This window comes from Bombina bombina, chromosome 5 (assembly GCF_027579735.1).
Source record: "Bombina bombina isolate aBomBom1 chromosome 5, aBomBom1.pri, whole genome shotgun sequence".
Classification (NCBI taxonomy): domain Eukaryota; kingdom Metazoa; phylum Chordata; class Amphibia; order Anura; family Bombinatoridae; genus Bombina; species Bombina bombina.
Genome location: NC_069503.1, coordinates 51078793 through 51106086, shown reverse-complemented (window position 1 = coordinate 51106086; position 27294 = coordinate 51078793). Strand labels below are relative to the sequence as shown.

The 27294-nt window shown below is 40.5% G+C and overlaps 1 protein-coding gene across 1 annotated transcript in view; it reads right to left on the bottom strand.

Moving 5' to 3' along the window:
• LOC128661294 (uncharacterized) overlaps positions 1-27294 on the bottom strand; it is a 170807-nt gene that overhangs the window by 9507 nt on the left and 134006 nt on the right. Inside the window, exon 7 of the mRNA XM_053715565.1 lies at positions 25357-25547. Coding sequence (XP_053571540.1) covers positions 25357-25547 — 191 coding nt within the window. The remainder of the gene's footprint in view (positions 1-25356; positions 25548-27294) is intronic.

Below are 27294 nucleotides of genomic sequence, written 5' to 3'. Positions count from 1 at the left end.
ACACACTACATAGCATACACTTATACATGCAGATACACACACACACTACATAGCATACACTTATACATGCAGATACACACACACACTACATAGCATACACTTATACATGCAGATACACACACACACACCACATAGCATACACTTATACATGCAGATACACACACCACATAGCATACACTTATACATGCAGATACACACACACACTACATAGCATACACTTATACATGCAGATACACACACACTACATAGCATACACTTATACATGCAGATACACACACACTACATAGCATACACTTATACAGGCAGATACACACACACACACACACTACATAGCATACACTTATACATGCAGATACACACACACACCACATAGCATACACTTATACATGCAGATACACACACTACATAGCATACACTTATACATGCAGATACACACACACACTACATAGCATACACTTATACATGTAGATACACACACACACTACATAGCATACACTTATACATGTAGATACACACACACTACATAGCATACACTTATACAGGCAGATACACACACTACATAGCATACACCTATACAGGCAGATACACACACTACATAGCATACACTTATACATGCAGATACACACACACTACATAGCATACACTTATACATGCAGATACACACACACTACATAGCATACACTTATACATGCAGATACACACACACTACATAGCATACACTTATACAGGCAGATACACACACACACTACATAGCATACACTTATACATGCAGATACACACACACACCACATAGCATACACTTATACATGCAGATACACACACTACATAGCATACACTTATACATGCAGATACACACACACACTACATAGCATACACTTATACATGTAGATACACACACACTACATAGCATACACTTATACAGGCAGATACACACACTACATAGCATACACCTATACAGGCAGATACACACACTACATAGCATACACTTATACATGCAGATACACACACACTACATAGCATACACTTATACAGGCAGATACACACACACTACATAGCATACACTTATACAGGCATATACACACACACGCTACATAGCATACACCTATACATGCAGATACACACACACTACATAGCATACACTTATACAGGCAGATACACACTACATAGCATACACTTATATAGGCATCTGTAATTCATTGTATATGGGGTCCTGTTTTTTTTTTTTTTTTTATGCATGGGGCAATGCGGGACAGATGGCTAGCAACCCAGGACAGCGAGACAGACCCCTAAAATCGGACTATCCCGCGAAAATTGGGACAGTTAGGGGATATGCAGTGCATATTAATTCCGTTAACCAGCATAGAGAGCTATATTGTGTATTAAACCTTCACTAGAACATAAATATGTAGTGGGTATTAACCCTTCACTAGCACAATGAGTATTAACCCTTCACTAGCACAGAGAGCAACAGTGTGTATTAACCCCTTCACTAGCACAGAGAGCAGCACAGTGTGTATTAACCCCTTCACTAGCACAGAGAGCAGCACAGTGTGTATTAACCCCTTCACTAGCACAGAGAGCAGCACAGTGTGTATTAACCCCTCACTAGCACAGAGAGCAGCACAGTGTGTATTAACCTTCACTAAGACAAAGAGCAGGACAGTGTGCATTAACCCTTCACTAGCACAGAGAATTGCACAGTGTGTATTAACCCTTCACTGGCACAGACAGCAGCACAGTGTGTATTAACCCTTCACTAACACAGAGAGCAGTACAGTGTGTATTAACCCTTCACTGGCACAGAGAGCAGCACAGTGTGTATTAACCCTTCACTAGCACAGAGAGCAGCAGCGTGTGTATTAACCTTCACTAAGACAAAGAGCAGGACAGTGTGCATTAACCCTTCACTAGCACAGAGAATTGCACAGTGTGTATTAACCCTTCACTGGCACAGACAGCAGCACAGTGTGTATTAACCCTTCACTAACACAGAGAGCAGTACAGTTTGTATTAACGCATCACTAAAACAGAGAGCAGCACAGTGTGTATTAACCCTTCACTGGCACAGAGGGCAGCACAGTGTGTATTAACCCTTCACTAGCACAGAGAGCAGCACAGTGTGTATTAACCCTTCACTAACACAGAGAGCAGTACAGTTTGTATTAACCCTTCACTAGAACAGAGAGCAGCAGTGTGTATTAACCCTTCACTGGCACAGAGAGCAGCACAGGGTGTATTACCCCTTCACTAGAACAGAGAGCTGCACAGTGTGTATTAACCCCTCACTAGCACAGAGAGCAACACAGTGTATATTACCCCTTCACTAGCACAGAGAGCTGCACAGTGTGTATTAACCCTTCACTGGCACAGAGAGCTGCACAGTGTGTATTAACCCTTCACTAGCACAGATAGCAGCACAGTGTGTATTAACCCTTCACTAGCACAGAGAGCAACACAGTGTGTATTAACCCTTCACTAGCACAGAGAGCTGCACAGTGTGTATTAACCCTTCACTAGCACAGAGAGCAGCACAGTGTGTATTAACCCCTCACTAGCACAGAGAGCAGCACAGTGTGTATTAACCCCTCACTAGCACAGAGAGCAGGACAGTGTGTATTAACCCTTCACTGGCACAGAGAGCTGCAGTGTGTGTATTAACCCTTCACTAGTACAGAGAGCAGCACAGTGTGTATTAACCCTTCACTGGCACAGAGAGCAGCACAGTGTGTATTAACCCTTCACTAGCACAGAGAGCTGCACAGTGTGTATTAACCCTTCACTAGCACAGAGAGCAGCACAGTGTGTATTAACCCTTCACTAGCACAGAGAGCTGCACAGTGTGTATTAACCCTTCACTAGCACAGAGAGCAGCACAGTGTGTATTAACCCTTCACTAGCACAGAGAGCAGCACAGTGTGTATTAACCCTTCACTGGCACAGAGAGCAGCACAGTGTGTATTAACCCTTCACTAGCACAGAGGGCAGCACAGTGTGTATTAACCCTTCACTAGCACAGAGAGCAGCACAGTGTGTATTAACCCTTCACTAGCACAGAGAGCTGCACAGTGTGTATTAACCCTTCACTAGCACAGAGAGCAGCACAGTGTGTATTAACCCTTCACTAGCACAGAGAGCAGCACAGTATGTATTAACCATTCACTAGAAGAGAGAGTTGAACAGTACTTAGTATCCCATTGCCTGGCACAAGCAGCTGAATAATAATAGAACAACAATTATAAACTATTTATGAAGACTAGAAAGTGACTAAAACGTTTTATCACACAATACACACAGCCTGACTCACTCACCCAGCAGCAGCTGCACAGGAAGTAAATGGGAGGGGAACAACAGAACAATGGAGCTCCACTCTAGACAGGAAACATGTGACCTCCACTCAAAGGGTTTTTCTTTTTGGTTTTTTTTAAATCAACCTTAATGTAACAAACAACCAATAGGCAATAATTCTGAAAACTAAACATTTTGCAGCTTTCTTGTTCTTAATGGACCAGTAAACATGGTATATTTGCATAATCAACACATGCAAGATAACAAGACAATACAAATGCATTTACTCAGAATTTCAAATAAGTAGTAGATTTTTTTCTATCAAATTTATGTATATTTCCACTTCCCCTGCACCATGTGATAGCAATCAGCCAATCACAAATCCATATACGTATAGGCTGTGAATTCTTGCACATATTCAGTAGGAGCTGGTGATTTAAAAAGTGTAAATATAAAAGACTGTGCACATTTTTTTTAATGGATGTAAATTGGAAAGTTGTTTAAAATGACATGCTGTATCTGAATCATTAAAATTTAATTTTACCTGAGTGTCCCTTTAAAGGACAGTCTAGTATAAATTAAACTTTAATTATTCAGATAAATCTTTTAATTTTAATCAATTTCCAAATTTGCTTTTTTCTCTTGGTATTCTTAGTTTAAACTAAACCTAGGTAGGCTCATATGCTAATTTATAAGCCTTTGAGGGCTGCCTCTTATCACATGCTTTTTAAATCTCTTTTCAACACAAAGAGACAGAAAGTACATGTGGGCCATATAGATAACACTGTGTTCAGGCACAGGGGGTTATTTACAAACAATGCTAAATTTAAGACAATAGATAATAAACAGTCACAGTCATGTGATCAGGGGGCTGGAAGAAGGTTCCTAGATACAAGGTAATCACAGAGGTAAAAAGTACATTAATATAACTGTGCTGGTTATGCAAAACTGGGGACTGGGTACTAAATGGATAATCTATCTTTTAAAACAATAACAATTCTATGGTAGACTGTCCCTTTAATAGTTTACAGACATTTATTCATTAATAAAATATTTTACCAGGAAGGATACATTGAGATTTCTCTCGTTTTCAAGTATGTCCTGGGACATCTGAACCTGCAAAAACTCATTTCAATGAGGTGGCTTCACCGGGTACTGCGCAACCCCCCCCCCCCCCCAAAAAAAAAGTGCTTTAATGTCCCTTTAAATTGTTACCTGACCAAATTATATATATCTTTTTTCCATTTTTATATTATATATATATATATATATTTAGCAAAAGATAGAAGACAGCACTCTCTGGTCTTAAATACAAAGGTTGTTTTATTTGTAGTGACGTTTCGGGGAAAGCAGGGTCTGAGGAAGGGGAAGCTTTCCCCGAAACGTCACTACAAATAAAACAACCTTTGTATTTAAGACCAGAGAGTGCTGTCTTCTATCTTTTGCTATTATTACCCACATTCATGCACCCTGGCAAATCGTGATACTGTTCGTGAGAGTGCACTTGTCCTATTAACATATATATATATATAAAGAAACAAGTGTGACGTTTCGGGGGGGCACTCCCCTTCCTCAGACACAGTTTGTCTGAGGAAGGGGAGTGTGTCCCCAAAACGTCACGCTTGTTTCTTTATTAAAGTACACTTGTGAAAGACCAGTGAGTGCCATCCTCTATCTGCTACATTTAATTGCTGGCACTCTGGCAGTTGCACATTAAGTGAGAGTGCTCTTTTTCTGAACTTTACTGTATATATATATATATATATAATCAAAGAACAAACTGGCATGATTCCTTGGTGCTGTTTAAACGGAGCTTCATTTAACCAATTTAAAAGTTTGGCCAGAGGTGTCTATAGATACTTCTGGCCAAACTTTTAAATTGGTTAAATAAAGCTCCGTTTTTACAGCAACAAGGAATCATGCCGGTTTGTTCTTTGATTATGTTTGAAACTTATCCTCATACACCGGGCGTTTCCCTTTCCTGCTGAATTGGGTTGGAGTTTGTTTGATGCAGGTACTTAGTGGTCAGGTGAACAGGCTGTTTTTGAGAGAAGCTGTTACTGGTCTGAATACACAGCATACTACAGTGGATATGGATCATCAGTTTTGCTGCTGAAAAAAGGAAGCATTTTAGCCTGTATAACTACTGTACTGGCAAACTGGGGGACAAATTCAAGGTGGACCTGCATAGTTCCTGGGGAACCGGTGGCCATCTGGACTCTGGGGAGCAAAGTGTGTTCCGTTTATTGTTTGAGGCAGTGTATGCTACACCCCGTAGCTGGAAGGTAGGAGCCCTGAACAGGGCAGGCTTCATGTGAGATAACACAACACATCCTAGGCAGCTGTTTGGTGAACATTTCCACTAACATTCTAAAGCTGCAGACTAACAGTATTTCTCCATTTTTTGCTTGCCACTGATATACTTAACTATCATGTTTTACTGTGTTTTGAGCATATTTAAATATCTACATACATTTTTTATTTACTATATATATATATATATATATATATATATATATATATATATATATATATATATATATATATATAGGTTTTCAAAGAATAAAGCACTCGCTGGACTGTAGACATCAGTGACAAATTCAAACTTTATTGTGTGATGTTTCGGGACAAACAGCGTCCCTTCCCCTGAGGAAGGGACGCTGTTTGTCCCGAAACGTCACACAATAAAGTTTGGATTTGTCACTGATGTCTACAGTCCAGCGAGTGCTTTATTCTTTGAAAACCTGCATTCCTTATTACAGCACCCTGGCAAGTTGGAGTTCGTTGGTGGGAGTGCATATACTATACACCTTGGTTCTATATATATGTGACAGACCCCTCTGTCAACCTCCCTACGGATTATGGATTCAGGCATTATGTTAAGTCACCCTGTTCCCATTATAGGTACAGGGTGCAAATCCAACAGTACTGGAGGGGTTAACTTCAGTTTTGAGTAACTGTTATTGGAGGGGTTAACTTCAGTTTTGAGTAACTGTTTTGTCTAAGACAGTTGGAGTTGTTTTTGAACCAGAAGTAAGCAGGAGAAAGACTATAAACAAGTATCTGAGCAAAAGGACCTGATTTTAAAGAAAACACAGAGCTCTGAGAGTTGAAGGAGAGTGTCAACCAGGTGGGAGACCTGCATAAATACCGGTCATATAGCCCTCAATAAAGTAGATTCTGTTTTACCCTCAAGAAGGAGCTTGGTCTCGTGTTGTGGGGAAATTAACTGGATTTGTGTGTTGCTGATCCCATATTCAGGGCATCTTTCATCTGGTATTAACCCTCGATAACAGGGTTATACCATAACAATTGGTGGCAAGCGATGGGATGATCCTCATCGCCCAGAAGAGCAACTACACATCCGGACCTAATGGAATACTGTATGAAAGGCTGAAAAGAGCCACCCTTAAAGACCTGCTAGAACAACGGGGCTGACAGCCCAGTAACCTCAGGAAGAGGGAGATTATTAAAATACTGACCGAGATGGACGGAGTACCAGGGCCCGAAGGAACCAATGAGCCCAGCATATCAGACAGAACCCCCGAAGAAGCAAGCTTTGACCGGACGGTTAAAATAAGACTGGAACATTATGGCCCCAACCCGACTGCAGAAATTATTGACCGGGTCATAGCAGCTGTGGAGGCCAACCTACTTTGCCAAAGCAGCACTGCAGCAGTCCAAGTCACAGCAACCCCAGTGGAAAAGAGAAAAGTACATTTTGCAGCTTTTAAAAACTTCATTGAAACAGAAGGAGAAATTGATGGGTACCTTGCGGATTTTGAGAGACAATGTGCACTACACAAGGTACCCTCAGAGGACTGGGTCACGATATTATCCGGAAAATTATCCGGCCGGACCAGTGAGGCTTTTCGGGCCATTCCAGATGAGGAAGTCAGGGATTATAATGCTGTAAAAGAGGCTCTGCTCTCCAGGTATGTGATTACACCGGAGGCATACAGGAGACGGTTCAGAGACACTGTTAAACTAGCTGGAGATTCCTACGTCGAGTGGGCATATAAGTTGCACCGCACAGCAGCTCACTGGATAGCGGGGTGCCAAGCCGTATCTGGGGAAGAGGTGCTGCAGCTATTCCTGTTGGAACATTGCTTTGACAAGTTATCCGCAGGAGTTAGAGAGTGGGTTTGGGACCGTAAACCCTCCACTCTGCATGAAGCTGCTCGCCTGGCAGATGAGTATACGGATGCCCGCAAACTGGACACTGCTACCACTAAGATCCCTGCCAGAGTGGAGTACAGACCCACAGTCAACCCAGCAGCTACCAGTTACCAACCCCCGGCACACCGCACTACCATACCGCCTTCAGCCACGAACTATCCTCAGACAGCCCGGTTCAACTCACGGGATTACTCACAGCCTATTCGGTGCTTTGGATGTAAGCAACTAGGGCACAAAAGACCAGAGTGTCCCCTAAACACAGTGAACCAAGCACAGTCCTGAAGAAGACCCGCCGGCGGGAAACCCACGTAACCCTCAACCTGCTGCCCACTGCGTAGAGGAGGAAGAATGCTGGGGCATCCTACATGAAGCAGACTCCGTGCAAGCTGCCCACCGGGATAACTGGCAACAACACCGGCAACTGGTTAAAGTGAATGGGAAGGAGGTCAGTGGTCTACGGGATACTGGTGCTACCATGACCTTGCTCCAAAAAAACTTGGTGTCTGAAAACCAGCACACCAGAGACACTGTGGCTGTGAGGGTAGCAGGGGGCGCTGTGTTCCGCCTACCTGTTGCCCGGGTACATTTGGATTGGGGAGTGGGCTCTAGACATGTGAATGTGGGGGTCATGAAGAACTTGGCCCCCCTTGTTTCTGCCTACGCTCCCATGGGTCCCGCCGATGTTAACCCTGTGACTACCTGTGCCCAGATCCGTGCCGTCGAGACCGACCCACCTGCTGCAAAGCCCCAGGACGCTGAGCTCAGTAAATCTCTGTCCGCTATTGATACGTGGAAGTCCCGTTACAATGAGCTGATGAAGGAGAAGAGTCAAGTAGAGGATGAAATGGTCACGTTAAACAATCACGTAACTGTGCTAGCGGGAGAAAAGAGGAATGCAGAGGAAAAAGCGCGTTTAGAACGGGAATCTCTGCTAGACAAGCTGCACCGACAGACCGCAGAAAACACCAGCTTCAGAGTGGAACATGAAACATTAAAGACAAACTTAGTGACACTGGAGGAGAAGCTGACGCTGGCTCATAGTGAGGTGCAGCAACTCAAGGGCACCCTACGTCAGTATCAAGGGCTTGTGGATACCTATAAAGAGCAGGTACAAAAAACTCGTAAAGAAGCAGATGAGATTTATCTCCAACTGGAAAGAAGCGTCTCTGAAAACAAAAACTTGAAGGAATGTTTAGCCCTGGTCTGGGCACTGAAGAAGTTGAACCCTTATTTATACGGACAGGAATTCTCTCTCATAATGGGAATGCAGATGGATTGTCCTGGTAAACTGACATTCCTACCACCTCCTAGTCTGGTCATCCCCAAGTTGACCCGCCAAAGGGTCAAGCCGGGTCTCCCGGAGTGTCCCACCAGGAGGGGGCCATGTGACAGACCCCTCTGTCAACCTCCCTACGGATAATGGATTCAGGCATTATGTTAAGTCACCCTGTTCCCATTATAGGTACAGGGTGCAAATCCAAAAGTACTGGAGGGGTTAACTTCAGTTTTGAGTAAATGTTATTGGAGGGGTTAACTTCAGTTTTGAGTAACTGTTTTGTCTAAGACAGTTGGAGTTGTTTTTGAACCAGAAGTAAGCAGGAGAAAGACTATAAACAAGTATCTGCGCAAAAGGACCTGATTTTAAAGAAAACACAGAGCTCTGAGAGTTGAAGGAGAGTGTCAACCAGGTGGGAGACCTGCATAAATACCGGTCATATAGCCCTCAATAAAGTAGATTCTGTTTTACCCAAGAAGGAGCTTGGTCTCGTGTTGTGGGGAAATTAACTGGATTTGTGTGTTGCTGATCCCATATTCAGGGCATCTTTCATCTGGTATTAACCCTCGATAACAGGGTTATACCATAACAATTGGTGGCAAGCGACGGGATGATCCTCATCACCCAGAAGAGCAACTACACATCCGGACAAATATATGTTATCCACACTTTGTACAGCTCATGGCAGAAATTGTAAAACTGAACTAGAAAACATCATTTTTTAGATTACTTTTCTCTCACCATTACAAGACACCCTCTCCTCTGTTACAGGCATAGGTTGCTCCACGGCCACCTGACCTCTTAAGAGTATGGGAGCCTGCATAATATAGAGGTATGGGAGCCTGCACAATATAGAGGTCTGGGAGCCTGCACAAGTCTGTACAATATAGAGGTATGGGAGTCTGCACAAGTCTGTACAATAGAGAGGTATGGGAGCCTGCACAATATAGAGGTATGGGAGCCTGCACAATATAGAGGCATGGGAGCCTGCACAATATAGAAGTATGGAAGCCTGCACAATATAGAAGTATGGAAACCTGCACAATATAGAGGTATGGGATCCTGCACAATATAGAGGTATGGGATCCTGCACAATATATAGGTATGGGATCCTGCACAATATAGAGGTATGGGATCCTGCACAATATAGAGTTATGGGATCCTGCACAATATAGAGGTATGGGATCCTGCACAATATAGAGGTATGGGAGCCTGCACAATATAGAGGTATGGAAGCCTGCACAAGCCTGCACAATATAGAGGTATGGGATACTGCACAATATAGAGGTATGGGAGCCTGCACAATATAGAGGTATGGAAACCTGCACAAGCCTGCACAATATAGAGGTATGGGATCCTGCACAATATAGAGATATGGGAGCCTGCACAATATAGAGGTATGGGAGCCTGCACAATATAGAGGTATGGGAGCCTGCACAATCCTGAACAAAATAGAGGTAAGGGAGCCTGCACAATAGAGAAGTATGGGATCCTGCACAATAGAAAGGTATGGGATCCTGCACAATAGAGAGGTATGGGAGCCTGCACAATAGAGAGGTATGGAAGCCTGCACAACAGAGATGTATGGGAGCCTGCTCAATAGAGAGGTATGGGAGCCTGCACAATAGAGAGGTATGGGAGTCTGCACATCTCACCTATAATCAGGTCTGTTGCTGTCTCGCACCACACTAGAGTAGAGTAGAGATCAGGAAAGGGGGAAAAAGTCTAGAGAGGAACACAGTTACTATTTACATTGAGCTATAACAGAACAGTGAAACCTAGAGGTAGAAATGAAAAGTGCAGACACACATTTTATTTTCTCTGGTACCGCTATTTCCAGGAGATTGTGTTTAATTTACAGGTGTCAGGGAGCCGCTAGGTTTATGCTGATTATCACTTATAAGGTAACCACTGTGACTGTCATTTATAAGGTAACCACTGTGACTGTCATTTATATGGTAACCACTGTGACTGTCAATTATAAGGTAACCAGTGTGACTGTCATTTATATGGTAACCACTGTGAGTGAACATTAACACAAGGCTGAAGTTGTCTTCCTATTCAGTCAGCTTCTTATTCTGCAACTGATTGCAATTTGCTCTTTTGCTTTCTCCCCCTCTCTTTCACTCTCTCTCCCCCCTCTCTTTTGATCCGTCTCTTTCACACGTGCGGGACAGTGCCCGGGTCCAGTACCAACCACGCCCAGCCATGCCCATTCCTGCCCACCGTTGTCACGCCGCGGACAGCAATCAGCTAGACTCTAAGGCCAGGTGTGTTTGTCTTTGCGCTGTCTCTACTGCACATGACAGCTTTGGAAAAACACACTTGGCCTTTTATATTATAGGATATACAGGGTGTGAACTCATCATAGAAAAGACGTTATCAGCCTGGCCCAACGTTCTTTTTGTGGCAAACAAATTGGTGCCAACCTTACTTCTCCTCTCTTTTGCACTCTCTCTCCCCCCTCTCTTTTGCTCTCTCTCTCTCCCCCCTCTCTTTTGCTCTCTCTCCTCCTTCAGACTGGCCCAATGGTTTCTATGGCAGAAAAACTGGTGCCAACCTTGCCACTAAATATATTTTAAATATACTGAATAAGTAACTGGTTAAAATCTTTGGGCCCATAATTTTTGTGTGGATATATATAGGGCGTGAGCCCCTTCATAGGATAGACATGTTCTCAGCCTGTTAGAGAATGAAGATAGAAAGAGGGCGCCACATAGCGTGATAACGTTTCATATATGCGATTAAATGCTGTAAGGTAATGAGCTTACCAAAAGCTCCTTACCTTACAAAAAGCGAAATTGCACTGGTCACAGTACAGTGCCACAGATTTTGGTAAGCTCATTACCTTACAGCATTTAATCGCATATATGAAACGTTATCACGCTATGTGGCGCCCTCTTTCTATCTTCATTCTCTAACAGTGTTACCCCCACTCTCTGGGACCAAGAGGAGCTGCCTTCACCAAGAATTATCGGCTGGGACTACATTCTATGGACACTAGCTGTTACAGCCAAAACTTTAAAAGCTGAGTACGGTAGATCCGTCTTACGATATAATTAAGAGCCATATTTTTTGTCTCAAAATATATTTTCTCTGACAGCGCGCCTTTGTATCCCCTTCTGGGATATCACAGATGTTCTCAGCCTGGCTCAATAGTTTCTATGGCAAACAAACTGGTGCCAACCTTACTACTTCCTATAGTTTAACTCTTTTTAATATGTAACTGGTATTTTGAAAGAGTTAAAATCCTTTGGGGCTATCATTTCTGTGTGGCTATATACAGGGCGTGAACCCCTTCATAAAATCCACATATTCTCAGACTGGCCCAACGGTTTATATGGCAAAAAAACGAATGCCAACCTTGCCACTTCATATATTTGACCTTTTCTAAATAAATAACTGGTATTTCAAATAGGTTAAATCCTTTGGGTCACTTATTTCTGTGTGGATAAATACAGAGAGTGAGTCCCTTCATAGGATAAACATCTTCCCAGCCTGACCCAATGCTTTTTGTAGCAAACAAACTGGTGCCAGTGTTGCCATCTTATATATTTAAGATTTCTGAATAAGTAACTGGTATTTTAAAAGGGTTAAAATCCTTTGGGGCTATCATTTCTGTGTGGCTATATACAGGGCGTGAACCCCTTCATAAAATCCACATATTCTCAGACTGACCCAACGGTTTATATGGCAAAAAAACGAATGCCAACCTTGCCACTCCATATATTTGACCTTTTCTAAATAAATAACTGGTATTTCAAATAGGTTAAATCCTTTGGGTCACTTATTTCTGTGTGGATAAATACAGAGAGTGAGTCCCTTCATAGGATAAACATCTTCCCAGCCTGACCCAATGCTTTTTGTAGCAAACAAACTGGTGCCAGTGTTGCCATCTTATATATTTAAGATTTCTGAATAAGTAACTGGTATTTTAAAAGGGTTAAAATCCTTTGGGGCTATCATTTCTGTGTGGCTATATACAGGGCGTGAACCCCTTCATAAAATCCACATATTCTCAGACTGACCCAACGGTTTATATGGCAAAAAAACGAATGCCAACCTTGCCACTCCATATATTTGACCTTTTCTAAATAAATAACTGGTATTTCAAATAGGTTAAATCCTTTGGGTCACTTATTTCTGTGTGGATAAATACAGAGAGTGAGTCCCTTCATAGGATAAACATCTTCCCAGCCTGACCCAATGCTTTTTGTAGCAAACAAACTGGTGCCAGTGTTGCCATCTTATATATTTAAGATTTCTGAATAAGTAACTGGTATTTTAAAAGGGTTAAAATCCTTTGGGGCTATCATTTCTGTGTGGCTATATACAGGGCGTGAACCCCTTCATAAAATCCACATATTCTCAGACTGACCCAACGGTTTATATGGCAAAAAAACGAATGCCAACCTTGCCACTCCATATATTTGACCTTTTCTAAATAAATAACTGGTATTTCAAATAGGTTAAATCCTTTGGGTCACTTATTTCTGTGTGGATAAATACAGAGAGTGAGTCCCTTCATAGGATAAACATCTTCCCAGCCTGACCCAATGCTTTTTGTAGCAAACAAACTGGTGCCAGTGTTGCCATCTTATATATTTAAGATTTCTGAATAAGTAACTGGTATTTTAAAAGGGTTAAAATCCTTTGGGGCTATCATTTCTGTGTGGCTATATACAGGGCGTGAACCCCTTCATAAAATCCACATATTCTCAGACTGACCCAACGGTTTATATGGCAAAAAAACGAATGCCAACCTTGCCACTCCATATATTTGACCTTTTCTAAATAAATAACTGGTATTTCAAATAGGTTAAATCCTTTGGGTCACTTATTTCTGTGTGGATAAATACAGAGAGTGAGTCCCTTCATAGGATAAACATCTTCCCAGCCTGACCCAATGCTTTTTGTAGCAAACAAACTGGTGCCAGTGTTGCCATCTTATATATTTAAGATTTCTGAATAAGTAACTGGTATTTTAAAAGGGTTAAAATCCTTTGGGGCTATCATTTCTGTGTGGCTATATACAGGGCGTGAACCTCTCCATAGAATAAACATGTTCTCACCCTAGCCCAACTCTTTTTGAAGCAAACAAACTGGTGACATTTTTTAGATATTTAAAAAGGGTTAAATTCAGTTGTGCCACTCATTACTGTGTGGATATATAATATATAAGGAGTGAGCCCATTCATAGGATAGAAATGTTTTCAGCCAGGCCCAATACTTTTTGTAGCAAACAAACGTGTGCCAATGTGGCCATCACATACATTTTACCTTTTCTGAAGAAGCAACTGGTATTTTGAAAAGGTAAAAATACTTTGGACCACTCATTTCTGTGTGGATATGTACAGAATGTGAGCCCCATCATAGGAGAGACATGTTCTCAGCCTGGCCCAATCCTTTTTATGGCAAATAAACTGGTGCCAACCTTGACACTTTATATATTTTACCTTTTCTTAGTAAGTAAATATTATTTTAAAATGGTTAAAATTCTTTTGGCCACTGATTTCTGTGTGGTTATATAGGGCGTGAGCCCCTTTATACAATCCACATGTTTTAAGACTGTCCCAAAGATTTATATGACAAAAAAACCCTTTTAAAAATATTAGTAACTTATTTAGAAAAGGTAAAATATGTGATTTGATAAGGTTGGCACCAGTTTGTTTGTCATAAAAAGCGTTGGGCCAGGTTGAGAACATATCTGTACTATGAAGGGGTTCACTCCCTGTATATATCCACACAGAAATGAGTGGCCCACAGGATTTTAACCCTTTTAAAATTCTACTTACAGAAAAGGTAAAATATATGAAGTGGCAAGTTTGGCACCAGTTTGTTTACCATAGAAAACGTTGAGTGCCAGTCTGAAAACATACGGATTGTATAAAGGGGCTAATGCCCTGTATATATCCACACAGAAATGAGTGTCCGAAAAGATTTTAACCCTTTTAAAATACCAGTTACTTATTCAGAAAAGATAAAATATATGAAGTGGCAAGGTTGGCACAAGATTGTTTGCCTCAAAAAGCATTGGGCTAGGCTGAAAATATGTCTATTCTGGTTCACGCCCTGTATATATCCACACAGAAAAGAGTGACCTAAAGATTGTAGCCCTTTTAAAATACCAGTTTCTTATTCAGAAAAGGTAAAATATGTGAAGTGGCAAGGATGGCACTGGTTTGTTTGCCTTAGAAACCGTTGGACCATTCTGAAATCATGGGGATTGTATGAAGGGGCTCACACCCTGTATATATCCACACTGAAATAAGTGGCCCAAAGGATTTTTTTGTGGGGGGTTTAAATGCTTTATTAAATATTGTAAAACATTATAGTGAATATAACAACAACTTTGGTTACAGTAGAATGATAAGTCAACAGGAATAATTCTGTACATAAGAATATTAGACATTAACTCTTATGACAATCACAAGAATAAAAATTGCTTTCTTCTACATAGTCAGATTAATCATTAGACAAGGATCTATTCTGGTAGGTATATTCTTCCCACAAAAAAGGAGATAGAATGATAATCATCAGAACGTTTATTAAGCGTAAAGTAGTATTTATCTAGGTACAGTGTGGAGTTTCTCCACTCCATCACACTGGGTGTAGCGGATTGTTTCCAGTATCTCAGTATTAAACGTTTGGCATTATTGATTGAAGTAAATAGTAAGTATTGTCGAAGTTTACATGTGATTTTGGGAAATTTGTTAAATAGAACAACTACTGGATGTAGTGTTATTTTGATCCCTATTACTTTTTCTATTTCTGTCATGATACTCGCCGAGTATGTGCGTATCTCTGGACATGTCCACCAAATATTGATATAGTCCCCTCTTTCCCCACACTTTCTCCAACAATCAGGGGAGGAACCTTTGTAAATAGTTGCCAATCTTGATAGTTGTACCACCGGCATAAAAGTTTCATGTTCATTTCTGTGATTTTTATAGTCGAATTAGTTTTACTCATATTTTTTAAAATAATACCCCAGTCTTCCCTAGGTATTTGCTCCTGAAGCTCTTCCTCCCATTTTTTTAGTATAAGAGGGAAGGTTCTTTGAATGATATGACATTAGGAGTTTATATGATGATGAGAGTGTGCCTTTTCTATGAAAGTCAGGTCGGCATATAGATTCCAATTCTGTGAGCGTTCTAGTTAGGTTTCTTTTTTGTGTTTGGTCATTTAAAAAAATGTGTTAATTGTGCATATTTATACCAATGGCTAAAGAATGAGCTTCCTATGTTCTACAGGTTTTACCTAGATTTAAATTTACCGTCCTTGATAACTTGGTAGCACGGTATAACATTCGTTAGTGTGTTGACTATTGGTGGTAAGGATGGTATGGTAACTGGTAGGTTCCGATTAAAAAGTAACAGAGTTAGTGGTGAAGGAATAGTGGATATGTTTGGAAATTTTAGAATAGGCATTGTAAGTTTCTTTTGTGGTTGAAGCTGCATGGGGGCCTAGTGTTCTTTGTTTTGGAGTTATCTGGCATTGTCCGCCTAATTGGGTAGAGTCTGATAGAGTTTGTTCTAGGGTTACCCATTATTTATGGACTGAATTCTGACACCAGTCTATTATTCTGGTCATCAGGGTCGCCAATCTGTAGTAATTGATATTTGGGACTCCAAGTCCCCCTTGCTCTTTTGACCGATACATGGTTGTTTTTGCTACTCTTGGACATCCCTGTTCCCATATGAAGGAATTTAGTGAATTTTGTAGGTTAATTAGGAAGGAGCCAGGCAGGGGGATTGGCAAGGTTTGGTATAGGTATATAATCTTGGGTAGAATAGTCATCTATCGCATTAATTCTACATATCCATGAGAGAGTTTTATCATGCCATGAGCGTAATTCTCGCTGGATATTTTGTAAAGTAGTCGGATAGTTATGGGTTAAAAACAAACAAAAAACACAGCACTGAAAAGGCAACCAGGAATCAAACAGTATAGGATAAATATAATGCTTAAAGGGCCACTGTAAGTAAATATTTTCTATGCCTGTTACTAACTAACTACCCCAAATACGCTTTTTATCAATAGCATTTCATTAACATATCTCTACCGTATATCAGAAATCTTGTCTGCAAATTTAATTGTTTTCCAAACCCACTCCGTGGGTATCCTTTGCTCTGTGCCAATCCGTTTACAATACCTAGGTTTCAAAATGGCGCTTTAAACACAAAGTTATTGGTTTAAGTATTTTGAACACTCAGTGCTGGAAATAGTGGGCAGGATAACGTGACATCATCGGCAAATAAAAGATATAGATATTTAGAACGTTATGAAACTTCATTTTGGAGAAAATATAGGTCAGTAGGTTTTAATTAATGTTTATTAACTTTAATATGTTAGTTGTTTGGCTTAAAAATTATAACAGAAAGTAATCCTTTAATATATAAGAAGAAGCACAAATGGATATTAGTAGATACCACTATTAGCCTTTCAAAATGTGAGTATAAAAAATATATATGTATTAAAAAATGTCCATGAATTAGAATAGGACAAACAGAGTCATAGTCACCAATGTGGTATAATGCTTTAAGGAAAGCTCCAATTCTGAGAGAATGATATCCAAAAGGAACTTGCTAGTAGATATGTCTGATCAATTGCAGTATTTTCCAATAACAATATTATCCAATGGACTTATCCCTGGGTGCTGCTTGAATTAGGAAACAAGTTGCTGCTGTTTCATCAAATGGAACAAACTCTGGGGAAAAACACAAGCGCAACCCAGATTCAAGGACGTAAAACAAAATTTATTAAAACACAGTGTGCACTTACAAGATTTCAGGTAAAAACAGGCATATCAGAGATATCCTGGCCATGAACAGCTTCACTGACAGCTCAGGGACCACTGCAAGTCCAGTCTTTCAAAAGTCAAATCTTTGCAGGTTTAAACAGCTGATTGCTTCCAGGACCAGTAATGTTTGCAGATCCTTTTGAAATCTTTTAGCTTAAAACTCTTTAACTCTACGCGTTTCAGCTGCCTTCTAAGCAGACTTTGTCAAGAGATTTCCAAACAGAACATAACTTTTTCTCCCAAACATGCGCTCTTTATGCCATTAGCTTTATGCCATTAGTAAGGTACACTCCCCCTCAGATGATTGGAGAACAACATGAGTGATGTAGCCAATTAGAAGGCTTGGAGGAACACACCCTCATGTTCATTAGTTAGATATGCACTCGGCCAGGGGTAATGTGTATGTTACTTAACTAAAGCATGCAACCAAATTTATAAAGATATATCAAATATACAATGTAAGTAATTTCACAGCGTGGTGTATGTTGATATATGCTAATGTGTATGACAAGCTCAGAATGTACTTTTAACCTCTTACAGCTATCAACCATAATGGGGTAAAATAATTACCATTTACAGACCTTGTTATAGACTCCCTGTATGTTAACCCTTACAAAATAGCTGAATATTATTAATACTAAATACCCAACAAGTGTGATACAAGCTAGACCCATAAAACAAAATAAATGTTGATAATAAATATCTAGCAAATCCAGTGCATGTTTAACCCATAAAACTAAATAAATTAATTTGGGATACTTTATCCCTATTACACAGAATAAGTTATACACATAAAAAACTGATACATAATAAATGGAGTAAACACTTCATAATTCCTATATACAAAAATAATAAATATGTAAAACACTATAACACAAACAATTAAAATTCCTAAAAACTGTCATAAGTCTCATATATGCATAAGAACTATATAATATTTACATATTAGACTGGGACACCTATGCAGACGTAAAAAAATATGTTAAAACATTATAAACCGTAATCACTAGAGTCACTGGATCTAAAAATAATCTCACAAAAAACAAAACAAAAAAAAACAAAAACATTAAGTACATAGTCAAAGTATGCACAAGGAGCACTGTATAGGAAAATATATAGAGAACAAATATGAGTACAAAAACACTAATCCATAAAGGCCTGGAGATCCAGGTCAATATTTAAGCCATGAGCGTATAGGCTGCCTAGTCTGTGGATCCATTTAGTCTCACATTTTCGAACATTAAGCAGCTTCTGCCTATCATTTTTCATATGAGTTATGGTTTCAATGACCATAACCCTTAGAGAGTCTGCCTGCTTATTATGACATCTGGGAAAATGTTTTTTGTTTTATGGGTCTAGCTTGTATCACACTTGTTGGGTATTTAGTATTAATAATATTCAGCTATTTTGTAAGGGTTAACATACAGGGAGTCTATAACAAGGTCTGTAAATGGTAATTATTTTACCCCATTATGGTTGATATGATTGTAAGAGGTTAAAAGTACATTCTGAGCTTGTCATACACATTAGCATATATCAACATACACCACGCTGTGAAATTACTTACATTGTATATTTGATATATCGTTATAAATTTGGTCGCATGCTTTAGTTAAGTAACATACACATTACCCCTGGGCGAGTGCATATCTAACTAATGAACATGAGGGTGTGTTCCTCCAAGCCTTCTAATTGGCTACATCACTCATGTTGTTCTCCAATCATCTGAGGGGGAGTGTACCTTACTAATGGCATAAAGCTAATGGCATAAAGAGCGCATGTTTGGGAGAAAAAGTTATGTTCTGTTTGGAAATCTCTTGACAAAGTCTGCTTAGAAGGCAGCTGAAACGCGTAGAGTTAAAGATTTCAAAAGGATCTGCATACATTACTGGTCCTGGAAGCAATCAGCTGTTTAAACCTGCAAAGTTTTGACTTTTGAAAGACTGGACTTGCAGTGGATCCTGAGCTGTCAGTGAAGCTGTTTATGGCCAGGATATCTCTGATGTACCTGTTTTTACCTGCAATCTTGTAAGTGCAATATAGCACACTGTGTTTTAATAAATTTTGTTTTACTTCCTTGAATCTGGGTTGCGCTTGAGTTTTTTCCCCAGGGATAGTTATGGGTATATAGGAGATTATAATCAGGAGTTAGACGTATTCCTAGGTATTTTATAGAATCTTTACGGTTAATGAACGCATACGTTTTCTCTCTTAAGCCTATACTGGTTGGTGACATTGATACCCTCAGGATTTCTGACTTAGTTGCGCTCACCTTAATATTTGAGAATGTCCCGGAGGGGTGGAGCTAGCAGCCCATCATGGTGGACGTGCTGCTGTGAGCTCTGTAGCTGACAGGATTTGAAGACAGCCAAAAGATACCACAAAAGGGGTTTAGAGCTGTGAAACACATGAAACTGACACAGCGAGCAGCCCTAAGTTAATGCCTCGTTGCCTGCAAGAAAAATAGACCGCTGGAAGGTTGAATTAGATGGGACAGCAAGTAAAACTGGAGGTGCGTCATTGAGGCCTGCGGCACTGATCAGAGCCCGACCCTGTTTAGCCTGTGTTGAGGAACTACCGGAGAGCCGGTACAGTAGTGGCATCCAGTGTTATATGACTGCTTAGCCCATATGCCACATTTCCAGTCAAGCAGTATATCACAGATAGACCCCACCAGCCTGTAAATCGTGAAGGCCAATAAATAGTGAGGATGCACGCATGGATAGTTTAAAACACTGCAAGTAGCCCTAGAGACATGCACTGCATCAGTCTCCATATGTGAGAAAGCTTAAAGGAACAGTATAAACTCATTTTCATATAACTGCATGTAATATATACTACTGTAAAGAATAAGATGCACAGATACTGATATAAAAATCCAGTATAAAATTGTTTAAAAACGTACTTAGAAGCTCTCAGTTTAGCTCTGTTGAAAAGGCAGTTGGAAAGCTCACTGCAAGTGGGAAATAAGACACTCCCCCTCCCCCTTCTTTTGCATATGAAAAGACCCTTTACACAAACAGGAGCAAGCTGGAGAAGGTAGCTGACGGTATTCAAATAAAACTTTGGGGCTTGGTTAGGAGTCTGAAAATCAGAGCAATGTTATTTAAAAATAAGCAAAACTATACATTTTTTAAAAAAAAAAAAACTTTATGGGCTATATAAATAGATCATCTACAAAACATTTATGCAAAGAAAAAATGAGTGTATAATGGCCCTTTAACTCGAAATAATAATAAAAAAAAGGGACTGAAGTTAATCTGGAGGAATGTAAATATTGCATGTGGCCCCCTATATACAACATATGCTTGTACCTTTTAATAAACCATTGTAGTGGATGAAATAGCTAACTGCCCAATAACTGTGGATTGGGGTTCGCACCCTAAGTTAGACAGCATCCATAACATCACCTAAAGTTTAGAGCCCCTGCGTGGTATCAGCATCACTTAATCCGGTTTCAACACAGAATGTCTGCCAGGAAACCTGTAAAGGCACTAAAATAGATTAAGGAATTCAGAACCCCAAAATGGCTATGAAAGATTTTTTTTTTTAAATGATTTTTATTGAAGGTTCAGAATAAAGCATACATAAATATCAAACAGTGACAAATGAAAGCAACACAGTGTTTGCATGAAATAAGACAATGTCGAGTTGACAGTGAATACATCAGAAAATAAATGTAAAGAAAATAATATACAAGCTGTATGCCAAGTGATGTACAAACCTCCTAAAAAATACAAGAGGCCACTCTTGGGCCTCAGGAGTACAGGTGGCCCTCGTTTTACAACGGTTCAATTTACACCATTTCAGAATAACAACCTTTTTTTCCAGTCATGTGACTGCTATTGAAAAGCATTGAGAAGCAGTGCATTTATTAAAATAGCCAGTAGGTGGAGCTGTCCGATTGTGTTGCAGCAAAGCCAAGCAAGCTGAAATTAATCAATTTAACCAGACCTGAGCTATCGAGCAGATTTCAAATGAACAAGATCGTCCTGTCTATAAATCAGTCCAGATTGGAATGCATAGAAAGAACTGTTTGCAGAAAAATGCAAGTGAAGTCTGAGTTGTGTGATTATTTTATTAGGTTTATAATGCTGTTTAGCAAATGTTTTTGTTAATTTAACTTAGTTTAATTATATATTCTATGTTGTGTGATTATTTTATTAGGTTTATAATGCTGTTTAGCATTTAAAGTCTTGATTTCAAAGCTTTAAAAATAATGTATTAGATGTTACTTATGACAATTTTGAGAGGGGCCTTGAACCTATCTCCCTCACTTCCCATTGACTTACATTATAAACTGGGTTTCAATTTACAACAGTTTCGATTTACAACCATTCCTTCTGGAACCTAACCCCGGCGTAAACTGAGGGCTACCTGTATAAAACAAAATCACAGGAGGTTACCTTTGCTCTAAGGAGACCACTCTTGGGTGAACAAATGTTACAGAACCTAGAACAATGTTAAATATGTATAGTTGTGATTGGGGAGAATCGGTACTATCATTAGCATAGCGCGTAAAAATAACTCTCCTATGAATTGAACCCTTCCAAAGTACTGTGGAGAGCTTCATATTAATAATTTTTACATTTCCAGATCCCGCTAGCAACTTGTAAAGACAACTATAGGAGAGGTATGTAAACTTGAATCAGCAGGCCCGCCACTAGAAATTTTGGGGCCCCCGACTTAACCGTTGATCAGGGCCCCCCCCCCTTGACGTGCAATTTTTGACCAAGTGACTAAAACGTATATGCACTTTATTCTTAAGTGTCTATTTAAACTTGGAAATGTTGTAAAGGTAGTAACATACAAACACACAGACACACTCATATACTGAACACACACACACACTCACACAGACATCCACAGAAAATGCACAAAGACATACACACCCACCCTCACAGACATCCACAGAAAATGCACACAGGCATATACACACACCCTCACAGAGAGACCCACAGAAAAAAAATACATACACAATCATAGAGACACAAACCAAAGCACAAAGACATAAACACAGACACAGACACCCACAGAAAGACTCACATGAGGAAACATTTATGCACGTTGCATCCCCTAAATCAACAGTGTGTGACTTGCATGATAAAAGAATCACAGAAATCACTTTTTAAAGAATCATATTTGTAAATGTGTAAACAAAAATAATTCTGTGAATTCAAAATTGTACATTAATGATCTGGGTAGATGGCTAGATGAAGAAAAGTACTTTTAAAAGGTTGACATATGTTTGTTTGTTTTTTCCCCAACCAAGAGCACCACTTCAAATTTAGTGTACAAATGTTCCCATCTGTCAGCTGTACTTATGGATTTTGAAAATGCTGTACTCTATATGGTCTTGGTGAAACCATAAGCTGTGGTACTCATACCATTAGATCTGGTTAAATGCAGGATTTAGGCTTGTTGGTATGTATTTCAAAACTAAGTCAGCTGTAGTGTAAACTCAACAGTTTTAAGTTAACCTGTCTCATTTCAAACACTGAGCAATCTTAGTCTGAGTGTATAACATTTTATGCAGATGTCAATATCTTAGATAAAATGCCTCCTTGTAAATGCATATCTGCCAAAAGGACACCTACCATTTGTGTATTGAGGAGGAAACATTTCTGCATGGCTTTAAATATAGAATTTCTACAGCATTGTCAAGTAATCAAATACACTGCTGCTAAAAAAAATTGTTTTTATGGACCCCTGGCCCCACCATACAACTACTACCACACTGATGTTACAATCCGAAATTGCACAAAGAAATAAAAAATCATTTGCTAAATAAGTCCTACCTCCTCTGCAAATGAAAGTGATCTGCTATCTGAATCAGGAATACACTATACAAACAAAGTGCCAAGTCTGTCTCACACTGTGCATAGTGGTTTAGTGCACAGTGTGAGACAGACAGTGGTTTAGTGAAATCCTCTCAAATGCTAATACTTTACTCCTTGTAATTACATTTCCCATGCTCAGTTAGCACTCTGCTGTAGTACCCACCGGTGGCTGCCAAAATTTTTTTTTTTAGTTCTTGTCTCATGGGGCCCCCCTGGCCCATTGGGCCCCTGACAGGAGTCACCCCTGTCACCCCCTGATGGCGGCCCTGTGAATCAGAAGAAAACTTTAAAGGACAGATATGAGCCATAGTAAGTTCCCTAAGAGCATACCTCAGATTTAAGCATCAGACATGGAGTCTTCATTAATAAATCTGGCTAGATTAGGATAGATTGGTGGCCATCAACCCATACCAGCAAAAGTACAGGGCTATGTCTGGTATGTGGTAGTATTAGCAGGTCTATATATAATTTATAGGGTGGATTATTTATAGGATAATAGCGTCTCGTCCCCCGTAGTGCTAACAGTGCAATATAGCCAACACCAGGTCTTATAGTATGATAAGCATAATTAGTGTGTCAGGGGGATCCTAGTTATAGTGGAATCTGTTTGCTAGGGCAGTACAGGGGAAGGAGGCCATGTGTATATGCATGTACACCCACATTCACACACACTCCCATACATACATACTTATGTGTGTACCCATACACGCCTCATATGGAATAAGGGGATCCGCATGTTAATAACATGTTGGAAAGCAATTGACGTTCCATTAAGTTTCACCCACTCAGGATATAAGCGGAGCAGACTGGATAGCAGCATATATAAATAAAGGGCAACTGTATATGGCGGGTAGATGGATCTTAGCATGTCATTTTGTATAAAAACATAGCAAGGGGAGAGGGAGATGTACACTTCTGAAAGCGGCGCAGTAACTCAGATGAAAACAACTCAATACCATTACGACATAAAGAGCCTAGTGAAAACAGATCAAAATAACCGTGACATATCTTTTGCATGCAATATTGAAAGAGCACTAAAAAACAGTTTTGTACTTGAAATATTTTAGTCTTGCTACCAACAAGCATAACAGTGACATAGAACTGATCAATCTAAGATGTGCATGGTGGCTGAATAGGAGAGAGTAGCAGTCGTGAAATAAGTCCGTCTCCAAACTATAGGGCGCTTAATGTCAAGGGTGAAAATTGAGTCAAACGTACAATAACATCTCAGTGTGAATCCAGTGAGCCACTGATCTAAAGGATGAAGGGGAAATCTCAAAACATTTAAGCAGTACCCATGAAACAGCCTACTTGGTTCTACTAACCCAACAAGCATGATACGGTTAACTTCCCATACCCCAAACATTTTGTCACATTGTTATATTATATAGTGGGGGAGGGGGGAAGAGAGGAAGCAGCAGTAAGAGCAAAAAAAAAGTAAAACAATGTAAGGGTACAAAATAATATTGAAGTTAGACCTAAGTAAACTCTTTGCCCTCTCTGGAAACATTTTTTTTTTCTTCTAAGAGCAGAGTGCAGTTAATATAAAAGTCTTTCAGCCAATCCCCTGTTTTTGTAGAGTCCGGTAGCTGATGAGGATTTCACCCAGACTTTTTGTAACCCTCTGAGCGGACCCTGTCTGGAGTGGATCTCTTCCATTTAAAGTCACCTCTGATCGGTAATCCTCTGATGACTTGAGAAACATATCCAGCTTGTTTCCAAAGTTCTGCCTGTGGGGAATCAACCCTAGTCCAGGAAAAATGGCAAGCTTGTCAGGCGAGGTTGTACTCACCAGCTCCCCCGCAATCGGCCGCTTCACGGAGGAGCTCAGCGGGAACGCTCCCCCCTCTGGCCACAAGGTGGACGTCCACAGCAAAGGAGGTAGTAACCGGTGTACTGGCCTGGCGATGCAGCACTATCTCGGGAGGAGCCTGCACTTGGGGTGAGGGTTCTGTGAGATCCGGAGTACTCACTTGGTTTATGGCCTCTTCCTTCAATTTCCCAGGTGGTTCTCTGGGTTTAAGATGCCGATGTCCAACTTGATTTGCTAGCGTGTGTAGGATGTCCCATTCAGCGGACCAGGCTTGTAGTAAGCACTCGTGGTGGTCATCGAATAAACAAATCACTTCCTCTAGGAACAAATTGTCCCTGGGCTCTATTAGTTCTGTTGCGAGCATGAGAATAATAAGAGGATCGCCTGATCGTCCCTTTTCTTTGTAACCAGATACAAGTATGGCGCGATATAGGTCTGGCTGATGTAAATTGTAAATGTAGAATTATCATCTGGCAGTCCAACTGTGACTGCTTTACCTGGATAACCAGGGGGGGGGGGGGTGCCGAGGCCTAATGTTTAGGCCGCCGCCCTAGGCCTTGACGGTCCAGATCAGAACTTCAGGTTCATAGAATCCACAAATCTGGTATCATTCGAATCAGCAGCTTATAATATACATAGAGGTGTTCTAATTTTCCAGAGATGTAGCATATATCTGGGTATAATCGGCGGATTATCCAGGTCTCATCCAGAGCTTCTGATATTGCGTCTTATCATGGATGCTGCCCAAACACGCCCCATGAAATAATTTTTTAAACCTGTCGACACCACACCATCTGTGCAGACAGGCAGGCAGGCACCCAAGACAATGATAGTGACTGATGATTCTGCACAATCATCCTCATGTAGTGAGCAAACCAGACCCTTGACCAAAGCGGATCTTAATTCTTTGCCCACTAAAGAAGACTTTGCAGCACTCATGACTAAAGTTGGCCAGCTAATAAAAGAATGGCTCAAAGAAGTGCAAAAGGATATAAATGAGCTGGGCAGCAGAGTAGAATACCTGGAAGAAGGGTCCGAGCATATGAACGCAGAATTTGACATGATGTCCAGGCAACTAATACAACAGTACTCCACTATTGACAGTCTTCAATCACATATTGAGGACCTAGACAACAGAGGTAGGAGGTAGAACCTTCGGATCAGGGGGATCCCTGAGAGCATTCAACCACAAAAGTATTTGCAAAAGCTATTCTCCTCACTCCTAGGGGCAGGCCTGACTGACAACTTACCGCTGGACAGAGCACATAGAGCACTTTGGCCGTTGCCCAGAGAAACTGATCCACCCAGGGATGTAATCTTAAAGTTCCAGCTTTACAAAGATAAAGAAAAGATACTAGCAGCCGCTAGGAAGTCCCAAATTTATGAATTTGATGGGCAGCAATTGCAAATATATGCAGACCTCAGTCCACTCACACTTTCAAAAAGAAGAGAGGCAAGTTATCTAACAATGTTTGAAGATCCCGTACAGATGGGGGTTCTCTTTCTGCCTGAGAGTTATCAGAGGATCACAAACCTTCATATACAGAGCACCTGAAGACTTAGAGGCATTCTGTAAAGATTTAAATATACCTCCACCATCGCTACCTAAGCTTCAGGAAGATCAGGAGAGGGGAACACACCCAGATGTTGCACCACCCAAACCTCACAGGCAACGCTGGACCAGAGTCAATAGAAAGAGGAACTGGCTGGCATCAGATCCCTCAAAGGAATCCATTTTTTCTCAACCAGCCACCTGAAGCTTGAAGCTAGTAGCTGACATGGAAATCAATTCCAACCTGCCCATTGATGAAGCCACGACTTGTACAGAGTCTTGTGATGAGGAGCAAGAAGAGACTTGGACTCTAGCGGGCATAAGCCTGAAAATCCAAAAAAGGACTATGTCCCAGTTTTAGGTTACAGGACTACTAGTTACCATTTGAAAATAAGTTATCAAGATGGCAGAGAGCCGGGGCCCTGGCCTCCTGAATTAGCCTAAGTTAATACCTCCAATTGAGGCTTCATTTATAATCTTTCTTATGTACACCTTTTGGCTGTTAGCTATTTATTATTGTAATGGGAAGCTTGCTTATGTATCTAG